Source organism: Myxocyprinus asiaticus, chromosome 6, assembly GCF_019703515.2.
Source record: "Myxocyprinus asiaticus isolate MX2 ecotype Aquarium Trade chromosome 6, UBuf_Myxa_2, whole genome shotgun sequence".
Taxonomy (NCBI): Eukaryota; Metazoa; Chordata; class Actinopteri; order Cypriniformes; family Catostomidae; genus Myxocyprinus; species Myxocyprinus asiaticus.
This window is the reverse complement of record NC_059349.1, coordinates 25,497,429-25,521,868: the sequence shown is the minus strand read 5'-3', so window position 1 is coordinate 25,521,868 and position 24,440 is coordinate 25,497,429. Positions and strand designations below refer to the sequence as shown.

The 24,440-nt window shown below is 38.0% G+C and overlaps 1 protein-coding gene across 7 annotated transcripts in view; it reads left to right on the top strand.

The window, feature by feature from the left end:
* The window catches only part of rreb1b (ras responsive element binding protein 1b), a 50,267-nt gene extending 32,091 nt beyond the window's left edge, over positions 1–18,176 (top strand). The window contains exons 7-15 of one of the 7 annotated variants that reach the window (XM_051700675.1): positions 4,253–4,397; positions 4,776–4,918; positions 8,857–9,046; positions 9,420–12,009; positions 13,009–13,179; positions 14,266–15,039; positions 16,658–16,740; positions 16,925–16,994; positions 17,122–18,176. In XM_051700675.1, the coding sequence (XP_051556635.1) occupies positions 4,253–4,397; positions 4,776–4,918; positions 8,857–9,046; positions 9,420–12,009; positions 13,009–13,179; positions 14,266–15,039; positions 16,658–16,740; positions 16,925–16,994; positions 17,122–17,633 (4,678 nt within the window). In that variant the 3' untranslated portion in view covers positions 17,634–18,176. Of the gene's footprint in view, positions 1–4,252; positions 4,398–4,775; positions 4,919–8,856; positions 9,047–9,419; positions 12,010–13,008; positions 13,180–14,265; positions 15,040–16,653; positions 16,741–16,924; positions 16,995–17,121 lie in introns of all 7 variants that reach the window. The other 6 variants (XM_051700673.1, XM_051700678.1, XM_051700674.1 and 3 more) reach the window with 6 other exon arrangements.
* Positions 18,177–24,440: the final 6,264 nt, after the last annotated feature.

Sequence of the window (24,440 nt, the reverse complement as noted above, 5' to 3'; positions counted from 1 at the left end):
AAGGCTGACTGATGTTTGCCTCTCTCTTTTATATCTCTTATATTTGTATTTTGGTGAGTTTGTTCTGTGTGCATGCTTCTCTTTAAAGTGTCTTTGTGATTGAGAGTTTGTTGTGTGACTGGGCTCTTTTTGTTTGTGTTGATTGGATGTGCATAGAGGACTTCCTTGTGCAGTTGAGACATGCAGGCATTCCAGATGGGGGTGGAAGAAGTTTGTGCGAGAGAGAGAGGAAAAAAGGGAGGGGGTGAGGAGAGGGGGGCTGAAATACTTTTTTGGATGGTACAGTGGTCCAAAAAGTATTTGAACACTTTTGGACACTAAAGTCACACTAAAAAATGTATTCATTTAATTGCATTAAATAACAAAATATCAAATCAAGTGACATACGCAAACAACTGATGCTAGAGGTTTTCTCAGAACTTATTTAAAGGGATAGTTCACCCAAAAATTACAATTCTCTAATTATTTACTCACCCTCATGCCATCCCAGATGTGTATGACTTTCTTTCTTCTGCTGAACACAAACAAAGAAGAATATTTCTGCTCTGTATGTCCATACAACACAAGGGAATGGTTGCCAGACCTTCGAAGCTCCAAAAAGCACATAAAGGCAGCATAAACATAATCCATACGACTCCAGTGTCTTCAGAAGCGATATGATAGGTTTTGGTGTGAAACAGATCAATATTTATTGTCCTTTTTTACCAATTATTTTTTATTTATTTATTTTTCTCCCCTTTTCTCCCCAATTTGGAATGCCCAGTTCCCAATGCGCTCTAAGTCCTCGTGGTGGCGTAGTGACTTGCCTCAATCCGTGCATCTTATCACGTGACTTGTTGAGCATGTTACTGCTGAGACATAGCGTGTATGGAGGCTTCACGCTATTCTTCGTAACATCCATGAACAACTCACCATGCACCACACCGAGAGCGAGAACCACATTATAGCGACCACGAGGAGGTTACCCCATGTGACTCTACCCTCCCTAGCAACTGGGCCAATTTGGTTGCTTAGGAGACCTGGCTGGAGTCACTCAGCACGCCCTGGATTCGAACTTGTGACTCCAGGGGTGGTAGTCAGCGTCTTTACTCACTGAGCTACCCAGGCCCCCGTCCTTTTTTACTATTAATCTACACTTTCACTTTCAGAATGTGGAAGTGAAAGTGGAGATTTATAGGAAAAAAGGACTTAAATATTCAGGACTCACTATCATATCGCTTCTGAAGATATAGATTTAACCACTGTCATATGGATTACTTTTATGCTGCCTTTTTGTGCTTTTTGGAGCTTGAAAGGTCTAGTCACCATTCACTTGCATTGTATAGACCTACAGAGCTGGGATATTCTTCTAAAAATCTTCGTTTGTGTTCAGCAGAAGAAAGAAAGTCATACACATCTGGGATGGCATGAGGGTGAGTAAATGATGAGAGAATGTTCATTTTTGGGTGAACTATCCCTTATCTTAACCATTTTCCACTCCAATGGTTATTTGTAGTGGATTTATGTCATTTAAGTCAGTTTTCCACAAATTAATGCAGGTACCCTTGCAAAGTAACCACAGGTGTAGTTCATCACATTAACTATGGACATGAGCTACCAAATTTAACCACCATAAAGTGTCCAAACACTGTGTTTTAAATTTGAACTATATACTGTATATATGTATGTATGTATGTACTGTATATATTTTATTATTTTAAACCTCACAAACTCCTTTTTTTAATTTTTGGCTTGAAAGTGTGTTTTTGCTATATTTATTTTAAAATAAATATCCCTTGGTTTGATATTTCCAAATATTTTTGGGGCCACTATACATCATAGATTTAAAGGTAATTTTTAAACTTATTGTTTTTGCATATAACAGAACTTAACCTTGTCTGACAGAACATCAGATCATGCTATTGAGCAATTTTCTCCACACTGCCCTCTGGCACTATTTATGAGGCACTGCAGAAGAAGTCAATGGTCAGTGGTCCTGCATCAACAAGTATAGTAACTTCAAACATAGAACCACAACGTGATTAAGTGGCATGTGACAACAAATTGCAAGAATAAAAATTGCACATTAATATTATGATGCAGATACTGTTTTAGTTCACATGGTTTCACAGACATGAGATGTGAGATGAAACAGGATTCAGGCTGTCAGGGTTGGGTCCACATGGGTGGCCATCACTCTGCCTCTCTGCTATTAATAACTTTGGCTGCAGAATGTAAAACAAGATTCTTACCACTGGGTCTGCTGACATTTATCCTCCTCTTCCACTTGACCATACATGCACTCAGTGAATGATCATAAAAACTATACACCTCAATACAGTGAACACATAACTACACATTTAAATCTAAAACAAACTCACTCTAACATGCTCAGTCACTCAAACAGTTAAGCATAAGCATCAGGGGCCTTGTGTCTGGTCGAACCTGAAAGGTGAGTTTGTTTCAGTGAGGTGTAGGGAGGGGGGCTTGCACAAGTTCTGGCATGTCGTAATGTGATTCTCAGCATTTTGCCTCCACATATTACCTCTGACCTCTCAGACAGAAAGCCTCTGCTGTCCATTTTATTGCATTACAGCTCAGCCACTTTTCCTAGTAACTTTTCTGTATCCTACACTTCTTGAGTATTGAAGTATTCCAGCAGCCACAGAGCTATCGCATCACATCAGCACCAAAACAGATAATATTCAACATGGATGAGGTCAACAAATACATGGATCAGGGTGTATAAATACTGTACAAATGACAGTAAGTGGTAACTATGCTCATTGCTTAAAAAAGCAGGTTAAATGTGGCAAGTCTGGTACACACCTCATAGTCTAAAATTACTGACCAAGAGTGTGCAGAAGCACACAGTAAAAACTAGATTGGTACAGCTTGTCAAGACAAAGCTTTGTCTGAATGTTTAACACTAATTTAAAAAAAAAAAAAGTTTGAAGGTTACAGGTGGATGAATTGATGGATGGATAGATAGATAACTTGTTAGAAACAGTTGAAGTTGCTGTAAGTGATTTGTTATGAAAAGTAGAAAACGCCTCTATTACTTGTCAGATTTACTAGCATATATGGGCAGCCCATATAGGCTAGAATAAGTGCCGGTACGTCCTGCTGCCGCAAAACGCTCAGGGTCGGACAGCAGGACCCTCTCCCTCCATCTGCTCCAACACAACGGTCTCTAGTGTGTTTGTGTGTGTGCGTGTCTTTGGAAAGAGTGGGCGTGACTGATTGTACGGCTAGTCTGGTGGAAGTTCCAGAATGGCTAAAATCGCTCACAGCACCTTTAAAGCAGATTGTTTACATTTACATTTTTGAATTTTTTGATCGTTGGAGTTTGAATATTCTTGGCCCGTTTGAACATTCCGTTCATGTAAGTCTATGGCTGTTTTTCAATGCTAAGACCACAGAGAATGGACTTGAGTTCTTTTGAAGACCAGTCTTGTCAAGCCACCTTGGAAGAATGAACTCTGAAGGACAGGAGGAGATGTGCTGAGATCTAACTGTTGCGTAATTAACTGTCAGAGCACATTTGAAGCCAGTGAGAGAACTACTGGCATGATCACACACCAGTGACAGCATTATTATTATCACACCAGTGAGATTTTGCAGGACTATTGACACGTTAAAAGAATAAAGTCTGTTAACACTTATTTCCTCCATGTGTTTATGACTTTATTAAAATGATGCCCAACAAATTTTCATGGAGAATGACTCTCACGAGGCGTAAGACTTTCACAAGCTTACAGCCGGAAACTCTTGAGGGAAAACTGCCACCGTAGTACCGGGTTCTTGTCCACAAGTCACCATCCGATGCATGCTCGATATTTGGCCTGATTGAGAACATATCCAGGTAATTTAATGCATTCTCGGTACTTATGTTCTTGAGGATTGGAATTGAACTTTGGCAGTTGATGATGATGTCAAAAGAATCCACGAGAATGTAAGAACACAAAAGAATGCACATTGAAAAAAATCAAAAAGATTTGGGGTATTTTTGATCACTTGCTGTGCTAAAAACTTAATTCTGATCAGTTAGAAAAATCATAGCAACCCGAGTCAGATAAGCCTGAAGGTCTGTACCAAGTTTGGTGGATGCAGCTTGAAAGCTCTAAGAGGAGTATCAGTCAGAAATGTTGGTGTTGGTTTAGATATTTTGAAAAACCCTGAACAATGACTGTTGAATAATAGCATGTTAGCTTTGTCAAGCCAACATAATAATTGTATGATAAAGCTGAAGATGAGTTATTCATCTCTGCAGGCACATGAAAATTCATGAAAAGGATGCAAATGGTTTTCCTACATCCAGTCCTTCCTCAATAAACAAGCGCCGTCGACTCTCTACTAAGAGAAAGCCTAGTGTAGAGGATGAGGGGGAGCAGGCTGATGAGCCACCAAATAAAAAGGTATATTTCCACCTCTGTTTACGTCTAGTGCCAAAGAGTTTTAAAGGAATAGTTTACCCAAATGACAATTCTGTCATTATTTACTGACCTTAATATTGTTCCAAATGTATATGACTTTTTAAAATGTTGTGTTCCACATAAGAATAGAATGTAATATGGGTTTGGAGCTACATGATGGTGAGTAAATAAGATTTTTAGACAAAATTGTAATTTCTGTGTGAACTGTTCCTTTAATGGCTCTTTGAAATGTATTGTGCCTGTGCTAAAGTTATATTGTAAGGTCGTTTGGAGAACAGTTGCTGAACTATTATACTGTGCAATGCTTTGCCACAACATAAAGTGCTTTGTTGTATATAAAACCAAATTGTCTCTGTTTAGGAGATGTTGATGCAAAAGGCCGAAGAGCCTGGTTCTGTCAAGAGGGAAGAAGAGCTCCTTCACTGCCCCATCTGCTTTAAGACATTCATCTGTAAATATGGTTTGGATACCCACATGGAGACACATCCTGACACTACACTTAGGTAGGCTCAGGAGGGTGTATGCCTGTTGACTTGCTCTTCTGTAAATTGTTTCAGCACATTATAGTTTTGCACTGATTTCTTAAAGGAAAAGTTTCACCCAAAAATTAACATTCTGTCGTCATTTACTCACCCTCATATTTTTCCAAACATTACTTTATTTCATCCATGGAACACAAAAGGAGTTGTTTGGCAGAATGTTAGCCTCACACAGTTTCCTAACCAGATGCAACGCAATAAGATTCCAGTGACAAGCAGTTTGTCTATCCAGACAGGACGCTACACGGCACTGCAATACTCATACACTGAAATGATAAAGAATGACAGTAAAATAAGAAATCAGAACAGTCAGGTGGAACAGTCTGTTTATTGAACATACACCGATCAGCCACAACATTAAAACCACCTGCCTAATATTGTGTAGGTCCCCCTCGTGCCGCCAAAACAGTGCCAACCCACATCTCAGAATAGCATTCTGAGATTATATTCTTCTCACCACAATTGTACAGAGCAGTTATCCGAGTTACCGTAGACTTTGTCAGTTCAAACCAGTCTGGCCATTCTCTCTTGACCTCTCTCATCAATAAGGCATTTCCGTCCACAGAACTGCTGCTCAGTGGATGTTTTTTGTTTTTGGTAAATCTAGAGACTGTTGTGTGTGAAAATACTGGGATTTTCACGTAATGTAAATCATTTACCCACCAAAGCTGCATATGCTTTCTACAGCAAGCCCAGAGAGGATAAATATACAATCACAGTCATAAACAGGGCAAAGTTTACTCTTTGAATCACATCTTAATTTAGTCTATTACCATTGTTTATGTTCATGCGACACTAAGCTGGTATGTCTATCATATCTCCTCTATTCTGAATCATTGTGTATACAGTTGAAGTCAGAAGTTAACATACACTTAGGTTGAAGTCATAAAAAAATATTTAACCACTCCGCAAATTTCATATTAGCAAACTATAGTTTTGGCAAGTCGTTTTGGACATCTACTTTGTGCATGACACAAGTAATTTTTCCAACAATTGTTTACAGACAGACTGTTTCACTTTTAATTGACTATATCACAATTCCAATGGGTCAGAAGTTTACATACACTAAGTTAACTGTGACTTTAAGCAGCTTGGAAAATTCAAGAAAATGATTTCAAGCCTAATTTAGCTGCTGATAGGCTAATTGGAGTCAATTGGAGGTGTACCTGTGAATGTTTGCTTGACATCATGGGAAAATCAAAAGAAATCAGCCAAGACTTCAAAAAAAAATTGTGGACCTCCACAAGACTGGTTCATCCTTGAGCAATTTCCAAATGCCTGAAGGTACCACTTTTATCTGTACAAACAATAGTATGAAAGTATAAACACCATGAGACATCCATCATACTGCTCAGGAAGGAGACACATTCTGTCTCCTAGAAATGAACGTAGTTTGGTGCGAAAAGTGCAAAACAATCCCAGAACAACAAGAAAGGACCTTGTGAAGATGCTGGAGGAAACAGGTAGACAAGTATCTATATCCACAATAAAACGAGTCCTATATCAACATAACCTGAAAGGCTGCTCAGCAAGGAAGAATCCGCTGCTCCAAAACCACCATAAAAAAAATGCCAGACTACAGTTTGCAAGTGCACAAAATCTTACTTTTTGGAGAAATGTCCTCTGGTCTGATGAAACAAAAGTTGAACTGTTTGGCCATAATGACCAACCTTATGCTTGAAGGAAAAAGGGTGAGGCTTGCAAGCCGAAGAACACCATCCCAACCGTGAAGCATGGGGGTGGCAGCATCATGTTGTGGGGGTGCTTTGCTGCAGGAGGAATTGGTGCACTTCACAAAATAGATGGCATCATGAAATGTGTGGGAAAATAATGTGTATATATTGAAACATCTCAAGACATCTTCCAAATGGACAATGACCCCAAGCATACCTCCAAAGTTGTGGCAAAAATGGCTTAAGGACAACAAAGTCAAGGTATTGGAGTGGCCATCACAAAAGCCCTGACCTCAGTCCGATAGAAAATTTGTGGGCAGAACTAAAAAAGTGTGTGCTAGCAAGGAGGCCAACAAACCTGACTCAATTACACCAGTTCTGTCTGGAGGAATGGGCCAAAATTCCAGCAACTTATTGTGAAAAGCTTGTGGAAGGCTACCCAAAATGTTTGACCCAAGTTAAACCATTTAAATGCAATGCAACCAAATACTAATTAAGTGAATGTAAACTTCTGACCCACTGGGAATGTAATGAAAGAAATAAAAGCTAAAATAAATAATTCTCTCTACTATTATTCTGACATTTCACTTTTTTTTTTTTTTTTTCTCCTAATTTGGAATGCCCAATTCCCAATGTGCTTTTTTTTTTTTTTTTTAAGTCCTCGTGGTCACGTAGTGATTCGCCTCAGTCTGGGTGGTGGAGGACAAATCCCAGTTGCCTCTGCGTCTGAGATCGTCAACCCACGCATCTTATCACGTGGCTTGTTGAGCGCATTGCCACGGAGACATAGGGTGTGTGGAGGCTTCACACCATCCACCGCGGCAACCACGCTCAACTCACCACGCGCCCCACCAAGAACGAACTACATTATAGCGATCACGAGGAGGTTACCCCATGTGACTCTACCCTCCCTAGCAGCCGGGCCAGTTTGGTTGCTTAGGAGACCTGGCTGGAGTCACTGAACACGCCCTGGGATTCGAACTAGCGAACTCCAGGGATGGTAGCCAGCGTGTTTACCACTGAGCTACCCAGGCCCCCGACATTTCACATTCTTAAAATAAAGTAGTGATCCTAACTGACCTGAGACAGGGAAGGTTTTCTATGATTAAATGTCAGGAATTGTGAAAAACTGAGTTTAAACGGATTTGGCTAAGGTGTATGTAAACTTCTGACTTCAACTGTATGTGTATGGCAGAGCTCCAGCTGAAGATAGAGAGACCTCAGCACAACAGTCGATAGGTGTGTCACCCTCGTCCAACCTAAAAGTCGTTTTGAACTGGCTAGTGAGACGCCGGCTTTAAAGTACGGTTATGAGAAGGATTTTAGACCAATGAGAGATCATTTGTGGACAGGGCTACCCAGTGCGTTGTCACAGAAATAGAATCCAAGCAATCAGTAGAATGTCCTGTCTATAGAATAGAATGCCCTGCTGGTTAGGACAAAAACTCTGGACATGGCAAAACTACCTTTTATCGCGGCGTCCGCCTGGTTAGGACTAGAGGTCAGCCGATGTGGGGTTTTTTAATGGCCGATGCCGATATCCAGAAAGCAGAGTGGCCGGTAGACCGATATATATATATATATATATATATATATATATATATATATATATATATATATATATATATATGATATGTATGATGTATGACAGTTTACAGTTACAGGGAACTGTTGAGAAGAAAGAGAGAGCACTTTAAACATCATGAGCTCATACGCATCTGTCACGACTCTTGATATGCGGGACCATTTTAATGAGACACCGGTCTGTTATTGTGGTAACACGATGGTTTCTAACAACAAAACAAACTGTGATTGGTCATTTACATGTCTCACACCACTCCTTCATGTGCAAGCAGGCGATTCTCTGTGCGGTCCCAGCTTTAGAAACTAACCAAACTGGAAAATTTATCGTCCGATGCCAATAATTGAAAAGTACCAAATATCTGCTGATTTATCTGCCTCGGCGATATATCGGTCGACCACTAGTTAGGACAGTGTGTTAGTTACTGTTCACTTTCATTGTATGGGGATAAAAAAATGCAATGAAATTAAATGGGTGACTGAGGCTAACATTCTGCCTTACATCTCATTTGTGTTCCACATAACAAAGAAAGTTATAGGGGTTTTTTACAACAAGAGGGTGAGTAAATGATGACAGAATTTTCATTTTTGGGTGAACTATCTCTAAGGGACTCTGCAGGAGTTTTAAACTGTTTCTTCTAATTCTAGGTGTAACATTTGTTGCATCACCTTTCGCACGCACCGTGCTCTCCTTCGCCATAATGCCATCGTTCATAAGCAGCTGCCCACAGACCCAACTGGACGACCCTTTATTCAGAGTAACCCCTCCATCCCTCTGGGTTTTGGTGACTTGGCTTTCATTGACTTCAGCTGTGACAAGTTTCCTCAAATAGCACAGGTGAGGAATTTAATGTGAATATTTACAACACATCAGCTGAGATAGAACTTAAGGGATAATTCACCATTCTGTCTTCATTTCCTTACCCTCATGTTCCAAACTCATATGACTATCTTTCTTTCGAGGAACATGAAATGAGATGTAAGGCAGAATGTTAGCCTCAGTCACCATTCACTTTCATTGCATCTTTTTTCCATACAAAGGCTAACATTCTGCCTAATATCTTCTTTTGTGTTACACAAAAGAAAGAAAGTCTATAAAGGGTTAGGAACAATATTAATTCATTTTTGAATGAACTATCCCTTTAATTAATTTTCGAATTACACTTTAAGGCATTACAGGAAGATAAGTTTGATTTGTTTGATTTATTCAGGTCTGGTGTGAGACTAACTTGCGACGATGCACTAGTAAGTTCCATAGATTTGTTTGTGAGGTCTGCAACAAGGCCTTCCCTCTTCAGCAGTCTCTGGATCTTCACAAATCCTCACATAAAAGCAGTGCAGACACCAACACAGAACCTCAGGAACAAAGCACAGATGCTGTTACAGATCCACCCAAAGTCAATTCCCATTCAATGGATTTCAAGGAGGTCAATGAAGCAGTACCGCATGATGACACTACCAGTTCCGATGGGAAGAACATTTTCATGGAGTGCCTGGGTCTTCAACACTCCTCCTTGTCCAAGCCAAAGAGATCTAATGAGGAAATCCAGCAAGAGACTTTAGACAGCATCCGTTTCATTTGTGTTGAGCCCCCTTTAACAAATCTACCTCAAAAAACCAGCAGCAGTCTCAGTCTCTCGGTTTTAGACCCCGTCTCTCTTCAAAGCATGAACAAGAACACTGCCCTCAGCCTCTTGTCGCTACAACCTCTCCATGGTGTTGTCAGTAGCGGTATGTTTGTCCCAATAAGTGGTCAAGCTGCGGTGGAGCTGGCCGACATTGAACAAATCCTTAAAATCGCTGCCACGGTGCCACCTCAGATGTCTTTGTCTCTGCTCCCCAAAGATCAGGCCAGTCCTATACAAGTGGACCCCAAACATATTTCGTCTCTGAAACCGAAGCCCTTAATCACGCCTCGATCCAGCATGGGTGCCTCCACACCACCTCCGCCTGTAATGAACGCCCAACAGGCCTCATCGGGCAACATCAGTCCTAGCCTTCCACCCCAGACTGGTCAACAGCTGAGAACTGCCAGGCAAACTTCAGCCTCCTCTTCTTCCTCAACCTCATCCTCTCCCACAAATTGGGAGACTACTCAGCTGGGGTCAGATGTCATAGGAAGCATGATTATCTCATATGACAATGCAACTGGAAAGCTCAAGCAAGAGGACTTTGACGGCAAAGACAAGGAATTGAGAGTTGTGAGCAAGAAGACCGCCAAGACAGAGTACCCTTGTCGGTTCTGCAAAGAAGTCTTTTCCTTCTTAGGGGGTCTCCAGGCTCATATGCGTCATCATCTGGGAGCTTCACCATATCAGTGCACCATTTGTTGCTATGCAGCTCCGGACAAAGCAACACTGATTCGGCATCTCAGAACACATAGCGGTGAACGCCCATATGTCTGTCGCCTCTGTCACTACCCTTTCACTGTGAAGGCCAACTGTGAGCGTCATTTGCGCAAGAAACACATGAAGAACACGCGCAAAGAGATTGAGAAGAACATTGAATATGTAACCACCTCCTCTACTTTAAGTGGTCTATTTGGGGGTGCAACACTAGACCTCCTTGATACAGCTGGTGCTGGTAACGCATCTTGTCGCTATTGTGGGGAGGACCTTAAGAACTACCGAGCCCTTCAGATTCATCTGCGAACACACAGTGGGTGTCAGAGGAAGCCGTTTGAGTGTCGGCAGTGTGGGGCAGCATTCCTTGCTAAAAGGAACTGCATACACCATTTGCTGAAGCAACACCCGGAGGTTCAAGAAAGGGAAATTGAAGAGCACATCAAAAGTCTTCTACCTGTTGGAGAAGATGCCACTGCTCATGCCAACCCTCCAACCTCAAATGGGCTGGTAAACAGAACTGTTCCTCAAAATTCAGGCTCTTTCTCTGGACCAGTTGACCAAGAACAGCCTTTGGATTTCTCTAGCAAATCGAAAAAAATTATAGGCTCAGATGTTAAGCTGGAAGAAACGGCATCCCCTCTGCTTAACGACTGCTCCATGGAGCCAATTGATCTCTCCATGCCTAAGGATCCAGAGAAAAAGAGAACAATGAAAGGGCTTGCTCGCAGCACATCCCTTAATAATCAAGTTGTTAAGAAAGAACAACCCTCCCCAAGTACAGAAACAACCCCTGGACTTCTTGCAACTCTCCCCATCTCAATTTCTAGCCTGGCCTCAGCTCTATCCAGTGACCTAACCAAGCCTTTTACTCGCCTGAAGCCACTGCTACCAAAACCATCTTCTGAAATGCAACCACTGGCCTCCATTGCTCAGATTATCTCCTCTGTCTCAGCAACCCCAATGCTGATTGAAACAGGAATGGATGTCAAGAACAGTGTTAGTGCAAAGGATTTCAATACGCTAAATGACAAGAAGGGTACAGTCATTCCGGATTCCACTCTAAAAGGTTCTCCTCCTGATAACTCAAAGAGGAGAGGCAAGAAGAGACTATTTCAGGAAGAGATCTGTGATCCAAAATCAGCTACAGGCAGTGGCATAGACCTGGAGTCAAGTGGAGAGTTCCCCAGTGTGGAGAAAATGCTAGCCACTACTGATGCAAATAAATTCAGCCCCTACTTGCAAACCAATCAGATGCAGCCAGTGAAGGAGGAGAAGGAGAAGCAGTCCATCAGTGATGAGGTGAAGGAAGGTGGAGAGGACAAGCCAAAGAAATCTCCACAGAACAAAGGAAAGAAGAATGCCTATTCTAATTCAGTGCAGAAAATGACATGCCCTTACTGCCCACGACTGTTCCCCTGGGCCAGCTCATTGCAAAGGCATATGCTAACACACACAGGTAAGACACTGTTTACAATCCATAAATTCTGACCACTTATGCCATAAAACACTTATTCACTTAACTCTACCCTTCAATACAGTGTGTATTCCATTCGTAGATAAGCGGAGATTACAGAATATGTAGAATGTGTGCAGGATTTGCCCTTCAACCATTTTAGACTCTAAATAGATCTCTACAGTCTACAACTACAAATGGCTTGGGGACCGTGCCCCCTCAATTTGACCACTGTGCCCCAAGCTAAAATGTTATATTTGATCTTTTCCATGTGTTTCCTGTTCAGTACCCACAATGTGCAACTCCAATATAAAATGAATAAATCTGTAAATGAATTTCTTTGAGCACTTGCAAATCTGTGTGCGTTCTAATGTTGCAGTGTTCTTTAGGGCAGCACACTGTACTGTGTGCACAGTCAGCTCAAGTTTGCGTGCTTTGTATTCGGGCAGATTCATGGATTGTGCCCGTTCGGCTTGCAACCTCACATTGAAAAAGAATTGTGACATTTTGGGAATATTTTTCCGTGCAGCTTCCTGTGCTTTTACTTTGCCAACCCCTCTCACTCTTGCTGCTGTCTGTCTGCACTATATAAATAGCAGTCTCTCCATGAAAAAGTCCTTTAATAGAAGCAAATGGATGATAATAACGTCATACTGTAGAGGTCAGTTTAATCAAATCACAAAATAAGATGTTTCCCTGTGCCTAATACTGTATAGTTTACATACACTGACATTTTTCTTAAAACAAGAAAGAAAACATGCCCATTAAATGTTTGTAGTTACAGTGAGAAGCTGTATAATAAATTATATTCTTTTATATTCAGCTTTTGATTCTCAATTTTAAGTTGATGCATGTCTGCATGTCTGTTTTTTCCCCCCATGTTTATCATTTTTTTTCCAAATATGTTTTTATGGTTGGTTTTGTAACATCACACATCTAAAAGTATTATATATTGATTTTCACATCAGATTTGTTAAAGTTCAAAGTGAATTTATTTCACAGGTCAGAAGCCATACCCTTGTCCTCAGTGTGAGTCATTCTTCTCCACTAAGTCGAACTGTGAACGCCACCTGCTCCGCAAACATGGAATATCTAACCGGGGACTTCAACAGAGTGGGTCTCGACCCAAACCTAAGGCTGACGAAGGATCGCAAGGAAGCACAGGTACTTCTGGTCAGTACAATTATGTTTATTAATGGAGTGCTAATGGTCTCATGTAAAACCATACTGTATGAAGGAATATCACTTAACATTTGTATCCAAAACCTCGCCTGTTTAACCTTGGAGATGTAGGGTTAATGACTTTTTATGATATTTTAAAATGTATTTCCTTTGTATTTTATGTTTATCAACACCACAAAAACATTCACATTGTTTTGACCTATCACACTACAATAAATGTAAATTGAATACTATTACTTCAGGGTTATTTCATGTCAAATCAACCAAATAATGATGCTTTCCGGAGCTTTGCACATGTACATTTCTGAAATCCAAAAACTGGATAATAGCTATTGCACTAACTAAAGAGCCACTTGCGTCACTTGTTCTTAACAATCAAGATTTTGACATGATTGTATTTATGTCAGTAAATAAATGTACATTTCTGGTTTCATTGCATGTGACCCACATTTGTTTTTAAACCATTGAAAATGGGTAACATTTAACAATTTATACATAAAACCACACTGAGAGCCCAATATCGCTATGATTTTATCACATAGGTCCTTAAATATGAAGATACTTAAAGGGAAGTTTGTTTCTATACGAGAATCTAAAAGAATATTAAGATATTAAGATAGCACTACAACTTTTGAAATGCAATATAAAAAAAGTGGGTTTTTTTTCCTCCATTTTTGGACTCTATTGGCATGTTATGCAAAAAGAGGTGCTGCAGTCAACTGATTTTAGTAATAGACCTACCTTTCTCTGTGTAAAAATAAAATAATGACGTTGCGACTTTCTAAGGTTATTTTTTTACCTGTAGCTTTGCTCTCTAAATCATTGGTGAAAATTTCATTTTAACCCCACTCTACAAAATAATGGATTACTCAGTAAATATTGGTCCATTGATTTAATATTTTGGCTTTCCTCATCATTTATGCATTTCTTTTTTTCTTTTACAGTAAAATAAATGATCAAAACAACATTTTGAGCCGGGAACCTCTGGTTTAGTTGACATGGAATGACAAATGGTAGTGTAAACATACTAGTGCAGTGTGTATTGTGCTTAACTTAACCTTTGCTTGCCTTTTGTAGAGAGTATATCCGACACTGAACCTCCTGTAGCTGAAGATACTATGGATCTGAGCTCTGTCGATCTCAAAAAGGAGGGGAATTCTTCATCCCCAGAACATATATCAGAACAAACTGGACAATCAGCCACTGAACAGACAGATAGCACCAGAGATCCACATCAAACACAGCCAGCTGAGGGAAACCTTGAGAAAATAGAAAATGATGACGATGACACTCAAAGCAACAAAAGTCTTGATATGAACCACGCTAGCAAGCTTGTAGACTTCAAGCTTTCTGGAGGGGATCAGCACCAGCCTAAATCAACTGAAACCACTGCACAAGCAGTTGATGTGCCAGATGAGTTCCCCCACACCTGTGCTACCTGCAAGAAGACCTTTCGCCATGCGGCCACCCTCAGCCGGCACCAGAAAACTCATATTCAGGATGTCCAGTCAGAGGATGGAGGGAAGAAGGGAAGACGTCAACCTACTGGGTCCAAGCAAACCACAATCACAGCACCTAGAAAAGAGATGGAGCAAGAGGCAAAGTTAGAAGATGTTGAAAAAGAGGAGAACATCAGCTGTGTGGAAAGTGGTGAAGAGGAGGAGAAGGAGAAAGATGGGGAAGAGATGAGTGATGATGAGGAAGAGGGTGGTTCCTCAGAGCACATGGCTTTGGAAGAGGAGAGTGACTCGGCTGGAGGCAAAACTGATAAGAGAAAGAAGATCTGTGCTGTGTGCAGCAAACGCTTTTGGAGCCTGCAAGACTTGACCAGACACATGCGGTCACATACTGGTAAGCACAGATTCACATTTGGAGCTCATAGATGTTATTATTTACTATTCCCAGTTTATTGAAATGAAAATTCTGTTGTCATTAAATACATTTCCATTGAAGGATTTTTTTGCGAACAAAGGTTTAGCACATCAAAATGTTTACCGATATAGCTGATGTAAATGCAAATTATTGATACATTTCACAAGTGTCCACATTATATAATTTTTGTTTAACTTTAGCATGTAAATCCTATGCTGATACGTCAAATGTTGTGAAAAACTAGTTTGGAAACACTTTTTGTTGAGAAAAATGCCATTAATGCAAAAAATGTATTGTCACATGACAGAATTTACATCACATCTGTCCTCCCAACAAAAAGCATAGCGGAGGGGAACACTTGGGCTGATGAGGAAACTTGAATTTTCCTCAGTTTCATTAAAGACAATGACCTTTATTCTTGATGGAAGTTTTTCCAGACTTTTTATGAACTGCACTTTCACGCGTCGGTGTAGATTACTGCGTCTTTTACCAAAACGCCCTGTAAAAATAATCCCAGTTCATATTAATCCTGTACTATTGACATCATGGTTAAAAAAAAAAAAAAAAAAAAAAACTGAAAATCTGCGCTATCCCCATATTTAAGCCCATTATTTATTACGTTCTCAGAGTGTCTGAAATGGATGCTGGCCAACGTGAAGACACCAGAAAAAAAGATTTGCTTCTTTTTTTTTTTTATTGTACAGTATTGCAAAAACAGTTTTCAGAACAGAAAATCTAAAAGAGAAATAACATTCTGCACCAAAAGGATTAAACAAAAGTGCCAAATTACTTAATACACAGATAAAAATAGACATGAGTAAAAAAAGATTATGGAGGGTGTAATTAACTTAAATTAAATAAAAGAAATCATAACAAATCAGAGAAAGTGATAAATAACAGAGCTATATGGGGTCAAATTATACCAAAAGTTATATAAAGACATCGAAATTCGTTCAGACATTCCATGTTTTTGTTGGAAGAGGTGGACAGAGTTTTAATGTAAATTCCAACATCTCCTTGAAAAAATGGCTGTTGTGTATTGACTAATGCATGTTTGTCTCAAGCATTTCACACTATCGATTGTTTATTTATATATGTAAAAGAAAACGAAGAGCATGTTTTCTTTTGGTTAGAAAAATGAGTGAAGATATTTTCTGCAGGGAAAAAATAAAATTACATAATATGAACGGATTGTCCATATTTTTAAATGAAGAGTGTAATACAGGATTACAGGCTCACTAATGCCACCAGTTCTGTTGTATTTTGTCAGGTATTCTAATCAATTTCTTCTAATAATCTCAGCTACAGATGAGCTACTTCTCCATTTCGACGTTGTCTTCTGATATTTCCTGCTATTGCAATTATGTGAAATTAAAATGACAGTAAGCTGGTTAATTTCAGTAAATTGTCTCAATACTCTCTCCATTTTACACAAATGTGGGGACATCTGGGACGCGAAACGTACAAAATTTGCGATATACACAGAATTCTGTATGGAAACGGCTCAAGGGCAGATTTCTTTTTGTGCTAAACCAAAAACTTATGCAATAATGTTTTTTTTTTTTTCTTTTCTTTTTTTGTTTTTTTTTTAAGAAAGACATCATGACGCAAACCATTTTATCGGAAAAAGGCCATTTGAATGGAAACGAGCAGGAAAAAGCACATTTCGGAGAAAAAAATGTACGCATTTTTACTTTATGTATGGAAACTTAGTTATTCACTCATATGACTTTCCTTCTTCTGTGGAACACAGAAGGAGATAGTAGTCACCATTCACTTTCTTTGCATGGGGGGGGGAAGATGCACTGAAAGTGAATGGTGACTGAGGCTAACATTCTTCCAAACATCTCCTTTTGTGTTCCAGGGAAGAAAGAAAGTCAAACGGGTTTGGAACAAGATGAGGGTGAATAATGATGACAGATTTTCATCTTTGGGTGAACTATCCCTTTAAGAAATCCCTTTAAAATACCAAGCAATCTCAAGAACATGGCCTTTCAAAATTTGCTCAAGTACAATAAAAAGAAACTGATACATCTGAAATGACTCTTTTTGTTGTTGTAGGTGAGAGACCTTATAAGTGCCAAACCTGTGATCGCACATTCACCCTGAAACACAGTCTGGTGAGGCACCAACGGGTCCACCAGAAACCCACAGATGAAAAAGGGTCTGATGAGGCAGAAGTTAATGAAGATACAGATGGAGCAAAAGATGACACTGGAGTGCTGGAAGGAAAAGAGGTCAGGTGTTCACCGGGAGGTGAGAGTGAAGCAACAGACCCAATCCAGACTGAGAATGAAAGTAAGAGAACAGAGGTGCTACAAACAGAAGAGATTGAAGGACACAAAGTGGAGAAGCAACATGCTAATGATGTGGACATGAAGTTGGATTCTGCTGAAGAACCTCCCAAAGAACCTAAGCTAGAGGAAGCTGAACAGGAGGAACCTCAAAAGGACAAACCTTCAACTCATGCTGCCTCAGTAGAGTCCCAATCAGGCTCTCACCCAGAACCTGCAGAAATCAGTGTGCACAGCTGTATTGCGGCTCAGGAAATTGCAGAGAAGCCTGTTCTGTGAAGAGACATTTACTAGCCTCTTCACTGTGTTGATTTTGTGCCATAGTTCATCAGGCTTCCACAAACACTAGGAGTTGCAAAGTCTGGCCTCTGCCAATATTTGTCTTATACAGTATGCATAAAAGATGCAAAACTGGAGAACCGTTTTCGAAGCACAGTGATCCTTCTCTTGATGCCTTAATGCTTTTTTTCCTCTAAGGATCTGGATCAACACATAACTGGACAGTAGCATTTTTAATCATATTTGAATGATTTTTTTTATTTTTTATGAATCATATAAAAGACTTTATATCATTATAAATTAGAGATACATTTGTATGATGAACAGATTTATTTATATCAGCATTTAAATGTATTATTCTTAAGTAAATTTATATTTGTTTTTAGTCTCTGTGAGGAGTGTTTTTCTCTCTCTCTCTTTATCTTTAATTTAAAGGGATAGTTCTCCCAAAAATGACAATTCTCCAATCATTTACTCACCCTCATGCCATCCCAGATGTGTATGACTTTTTTTCTTCTGCAGCACACAAACAAAGATTTATAGAAGAATATCTCAGCTCTGTAGGTCCATACAATGCAAGTGAATGCGTACCAAAACTTTGAAGCTCCAGAAATCACATAAAGGCAGTGTAACAGTAATCCATAAGACTCCAGTGGTTAAATTCATGTCTTCAGAAGTGATATGATAAGTGTGGGTGAGAAACGGATCAATATGTAAGTCCTTTTTTACTATCAATCTCCACTTTCACATTCTTTGTGTATATCGCCACCTACTGTGCAGGGAGGAGAATGTAAAGTAAAAATGGACCTAAAAATCGATCTGTTTCTCACCCACACTTGTCATATCAAATTCTGAAGACATATTTAACCACTAGAGTCACATGGATTACGTTTACTCTGCCTTTATGTGCATTTTGGAGCTTCAAAATTTTGGTACCCATTCACTTGCATTGTATAGACCTACAGAGCAGAAATATTATTCTAAAAATCTTCATTTGTGTTCAACAGAAGAAAAAAAAATTCATTTGCATCTGGGATGGCATGAGGGTGAGTAAATGATGAGAACATCTGTTTTTTGGGTGAACTATCCCGTTAAGAACTGAAGTGCCTAACTCATTGTCATTATCATGATTGGCTGATTACATTTTTGATTAAATTGCTGTTTAGCAGTGTAATTTAGCTTTCCATTTTATTTTTGGTGATCATTGGTCAATCTTTTATTGGCAATATTTGCCTGTTCTTTTTATATTATGCTCTATCTTTGAACCTCGTTGACAGATGATGCAGATGTGTGTATAAGTCGCTGGAAGTCTTTAAAAAGCACCTTCTGGTGGCAAAGCGTGTGAAGTATTATATTGGAAGGCCTGTGTATCAGAGAAAAGTGTGATTCTGAGATTCACACAATATGCATTAAATGTCAGTGTGATTCTGAGTATGTTTTATGTATCTTTAAAGTGTGATTTGTTTTTGCCTTATTGGTTTTTTTTGTTTGTTCTGGAAATCTCCCTGCAGTTCACCCTGACTTTTTGACACTGGTGTTCACACTAAAAAGTCCATCCTTTCTGTTAAGGAACATTAAAAATGTTGTCCTGAAATAACATGAACTTAAAGTAGCTGCCCAGAGACTGTCTTGTGTATAGGGGATATAATTTTTCCTCAAACAAAAACCCTTATTACAAATTGTACACTATTTGTTGCAATGTATTGAGTTTGATAACCCCTGAACTCCATTCAACACTTCATTTGGGTTGTATGGATTTAACTTAAGTCCTCTCAGTGGCAAAATATTTGCAAGTATTCATTCATTTTGAAAATTCTCTCTCTTGGATTTAAAAGCAATGTTCAATTTAGGAAACACTGTAAATGCAATGGTCTCAAAATTTTGTTGAAACATTTCTCTTTTTCTTATTTTTTGTTTAATAACATATGTGCCTGTAAATGTGTGGGTGTGCACAGTTATCAATAATGAAAAACAATGAACATTTTATGCAGGTTTTATTTGATCAATCTAAAGAGCATGGTTATAATTTTGAGAAGCCATGAATAATCCAATTTGTGCTACAAGGAGAATCAAAAAGATGAATGTTGTAGAAATTCTTTTGCATTGTAAAGTTCTCCACATTTTCAAATACATTTTAGATTCAAATTTTGATGCTTTAGATAATTCTGATATTTGAATGTCCTTTTGGTTAGTCATCTAATGAAACCTTCAACCAATGCAACTATCCATTAAATTTGAGAGCATTGAACAATAGAGTATCATGTTGATTATGAAAAAATGTGATTTTGCATGTTAATTTCTCAGCTTTTCTCTTTCTCAGGGGCTTTCCAAAAATTGAATTTTCTAAGTAATCTGTCTTGTGTATAAAATTGATTCTCATTTCTGTGGTAAACAGAACAATCACTACAATTTAGTGCATTTGACTGAATTTGGTCACAAACCTGCTTGGGCTTACTTTTGGCTTTTATTGACTTATGTTAATGTCAAACATTTTCTTTTAAGAAATTTCTGTATTTGTCCTGACACCATCACTGACCATGTTTGTCCAGTGGATTTCAAATGTCAGATAAGTTCAGATGTAGACAACTCATTGATTTTGCTTTTACAAACGCTGTAAAGTATATAAATCATCCAATCAATAAATGTACACTAAGAAAGAGTGAGAAATGATGTTTTTTTTTCCATTAAATCCTTTGTGAAGTTTTTTCCATTTTGATTATATTGTTATTATTATTATTAAAAAATAAAATAAAAAACTGTTAAATTGAATGTGTTTGTTCATTAGTGTGGTGTTTCAGTTACATGCCACCCAGGACTACCCTGCAGCACAAGTAGGTATAGCTGTAGGCCAGAGACCTCCAAGTGGGGGCATGGTTACTATTTTAAAAGGGGGTTGCTCTAACTCCAAAAGGGGGCGTCACTTCCACTCACAGTTAAGGTTCGGGAAAGGCTTAGGTTAGGGGCTCCCCAGGGCCATATTAAGGTAATAATGGTGGTTTGGAGCTCCCGCCCCTTTTTGGAGCAATGCCTGCAGCTATATTCTCCTGCAGCCGGAGATCTCCAAATGTGGGTGGAAACTCCAAAAGAAGGCGGGGAAACTGCTAAAGGGGCGGGGTTACTCTTTAAAGGATCTCCCACCCCTTTTTGGAGCTCGACCTGCAACTATCTTTTTTTTTTTTTTTTTTTTACTTTAAAAAAACAAAAATGTTACTGGCATGACATAGTAATTTTGTATTGACAAAGTTATTACATAGAAAAATAACAAGGATATGCTCCAAAAGGTCAAGAATAACAAAAATTTTACATGTACTAGAACATGAAAACAGTAATAGCTGTAAAGAAAGAAATTTATAAAAATAAACAGTGCAGCATTTATGCAAAATTATATATATTCTTGGTAACAGGGGTAGGGGCTGGAAGTCAGGGAGATTAGTGTCATAAAAATTAATGTATTCTTTTAGCTCTTGTTGTCCATCAGGTTATTACAGGATACGACAAATCTTGCAGATATATTTCCACATTGTTCTTTTTCACTTAGAATAAAAATGTTTTGTGTGTGTGTGTGTGTGTTTTGGGGGTACAGTCATTGAAGTCAGGAGATATATTGTTAATTTTGTGATAATATTAGTTTCTAATGGATTTGTATTTTGGCCGTTCTGTGAGCCAGGCTTGTGCACTATTCAGTTTGTGCACTGTTTTTAAATTAATTTTTTTAATAATACATTTTATTTTTATATTTTTAGTATAAAATGAAACATTTTATTCTATTATCATACAGTGTGCATAACAAATAGGATATTTCCAGAATCATTTCACTGTAATAAAAATATTCTTAGAACAAGTAAACAATGCTAAAAAAAAACATTAAAACATTTACTTGATTACTGTAGCTTTTTTGACTTAGCAGCTTTCAGGAACACAAGTAATGAGAGTTCAAATTGGCCTACACAAAATGTTTTTGTGGTTCAGTCCCATTTATCCTCTTCCCAGCATGCACTGGGAAATGGATAATATGGTTGCATTGTTTGTCCGTTTGCATGGTTTTATTTACATTGTTGTTGTTGACTTTGTTGTCATGGTAAGTAACTTGTTAGGCCTGTACCATGAAGGTCGCTGAAGGAACTCAGGGTTTCAGGATTGGTTTCAGGTTGACAAATTCAATCCAATCCAATCAGGCTTAATTGGTACTATGATGCAGCTCATCAACTTTCTCTGTCAACTCAGGCTTCGATTCTGACTTTAAGATTAGATTTTAAAAAAAATGTATTTCTTCAGTACTTCATATATATATATATATACAGGGTTGGGAGGGTTACTTTTGAAATGTATTCCACTACAGATTACAGAATACATGCTGTAAAATGTCATTTGTAACATATTCCATTAGATTATTCAAGGTCAGTAACGTATTCTAAATACTTTGTATTACTTCTTCAGCACTGGTAGATTTTTTCACTTGTTTTGACTATTAAAAACTCTGCCAGTACAGTAAGACAAAATACACGTTAAAAATACATTCTCTGAAAAACCTAAATATCTTATGCAGTGTTGTTTCTAAAACAAGATCAATCAAATTGATCTTGTTTTAAGGATTTTCAGATATTTTTACAGGAAAACAATACAAAAATTATTATCAAGAATATGATTTTTGCCCTAATATCAAAGGTCTTACTAGAAAAAAAGAAATTATGATCCAACGTGAATTTTCTTGATAAAAAAATATGATCGTGCCTGGTAACATGTGCATGTAAAATGGCTAGAAATATAATTTTAACTTAGCGTAAAGCTGACAATTTACACAAGGTTTATTTCTATTTCTTCTACTCCAAACTTACTTCAAACTTACTTCTCTGTCTGCTTGTATGAATGTAACACATCATAAGAAAGTGTTTCACTGCTGTTCAAATGCACTTTGGATCGCATCATTTATATGTATAAATGTTTTCCATCTGAAAGGACTAAATATTAAATGAAACAAATGACAATAAAATGCAAAGTAATCTATTCAGTAATTAAAATACTTTTTGAATGTAAATGTATTCTAATGACCAATTATTTAAATTGTAACTGCAGTGGAACACAGTTACTTATATTTTGTATTTTAAATACGTATTCCCGTTACATGTATTCCGTTACTCCGTTACTATATATATATATAACATTTATGAATGTGAAATTTGACTAATAAAATAAATAGATGAATTCAGTAAGTATTTAGATTCAGTAAGCTTCACTATTGACACTGTTGTCATACTTTAAATAACCAAAATTACATTTTTAAAATGCAAATCAAAATTAAAGAGTATCTTTCCATTAATAAACGTAGACACATCTTTCCATAACTTTTTCACATAACTACAATACCAGAAAATGTGGGGCAATGTTTCTAAGTGCAAAGAGCAAAAAGAGCAGTTAACATCGATGTCTTTCTTAAACTTAAAAAGAAAACATTTGTGAGTTATCCTAAAATAAATTAATTTTACCTTATTTGTAGCAAAAAAAAACTTATGAGGCAATAACCAAACACTTTTCCAATGAAGGTCATTAACAAATTTGGCAGTAGTGTAAGACGTGGTGGCAACCTCCTTTAAAAACAAAGAATTATTAGATTTATAGTTGTTTTTGGATTGTAAAAAACAATTTTTACCACATACTGTATCAGTAGGGTTAATTATGGGCATATCAGTCGGCTTCATTACTTCTCTACATAAAGAAATTACCCCAGAATTAATGGCATAAAATACAAGAGAGAATTCCCTGGGAGTCACAGGAAGATTAAAGTGCAAAAGAAATTCGTCATAGTTCATAAGGTATCCCTGAGATTTAAACAACTGACGGACTAAAACTATACCTCTATCAAACCAGCTTTTAAAAAAAATACTTTTGTGCTTATACAAAATACAACGGTTATTCCAAATAAAATAACGTCACGGAGAAACATTGTGCTTGTAGATCAGCTTCCAAGCCAATAAAGCTTATGCATGAAAGGCAGATAATTTCACTGGTATCTTATAATCACATATTAATAAAAAAGTAAGGCCCCCAAGTTGGTAAAAAATACATTATTTTTTTTTAACGTTCTAATTTCAATAGCTCCTTGGTCATGTGACCTACTGAATTCAAACAAGGGTCAGAATGTTAATTGATTACCCTTCTATATTGAACACCCTTTAGATTGTCCATTTTCATCCGAAGTGATTTTACATGAATATTTTTAACAAGGGTCAGAATGTCCACTGTCAGTCTTTGGGCTACTTCCAGGTTCTTTATCAGAGGCACACATGGAGCAGTTGTTGGCTTTGTTGAACTCTGAATTCATAGGTATGAAATGAACATATGGTTGTCCCACACAACTACATAAAAATTATTAATGGTAACATTAAAGTGTGTGCAATATAGAAGGGTAGTCAATGAACATTCTGACCCTTGTTTGAGGTCAGTAGGTCAAATGACCAAGGAGCTATTGAAATTCTAAATAAAATAAAAAATCATGTGAGATTAAAATGGACAAAATGAAGGGTATGTAATATAGAAGGACATTTTGCACCTTATTCAGTGGACATTTTGCACCTTGGTTGACTTCAGTAGGTCACATGACCAAAGAGCTATTGAAATTAGAATGTTAAAAAAATAATATAAAATCATGTGAGATGAAAATGCACAAACGAAAGGGTGTGAAATATAGAAGGGTAGTCAGTGGACATTTTGCACCTTGGTTGAGGTCAGTAGGTCACATGGCCAGAGAGTTATAGAAATTTGCAACAAATCAATTGAGATGAAAATGGACAAACAAAACGGTGTGCAATA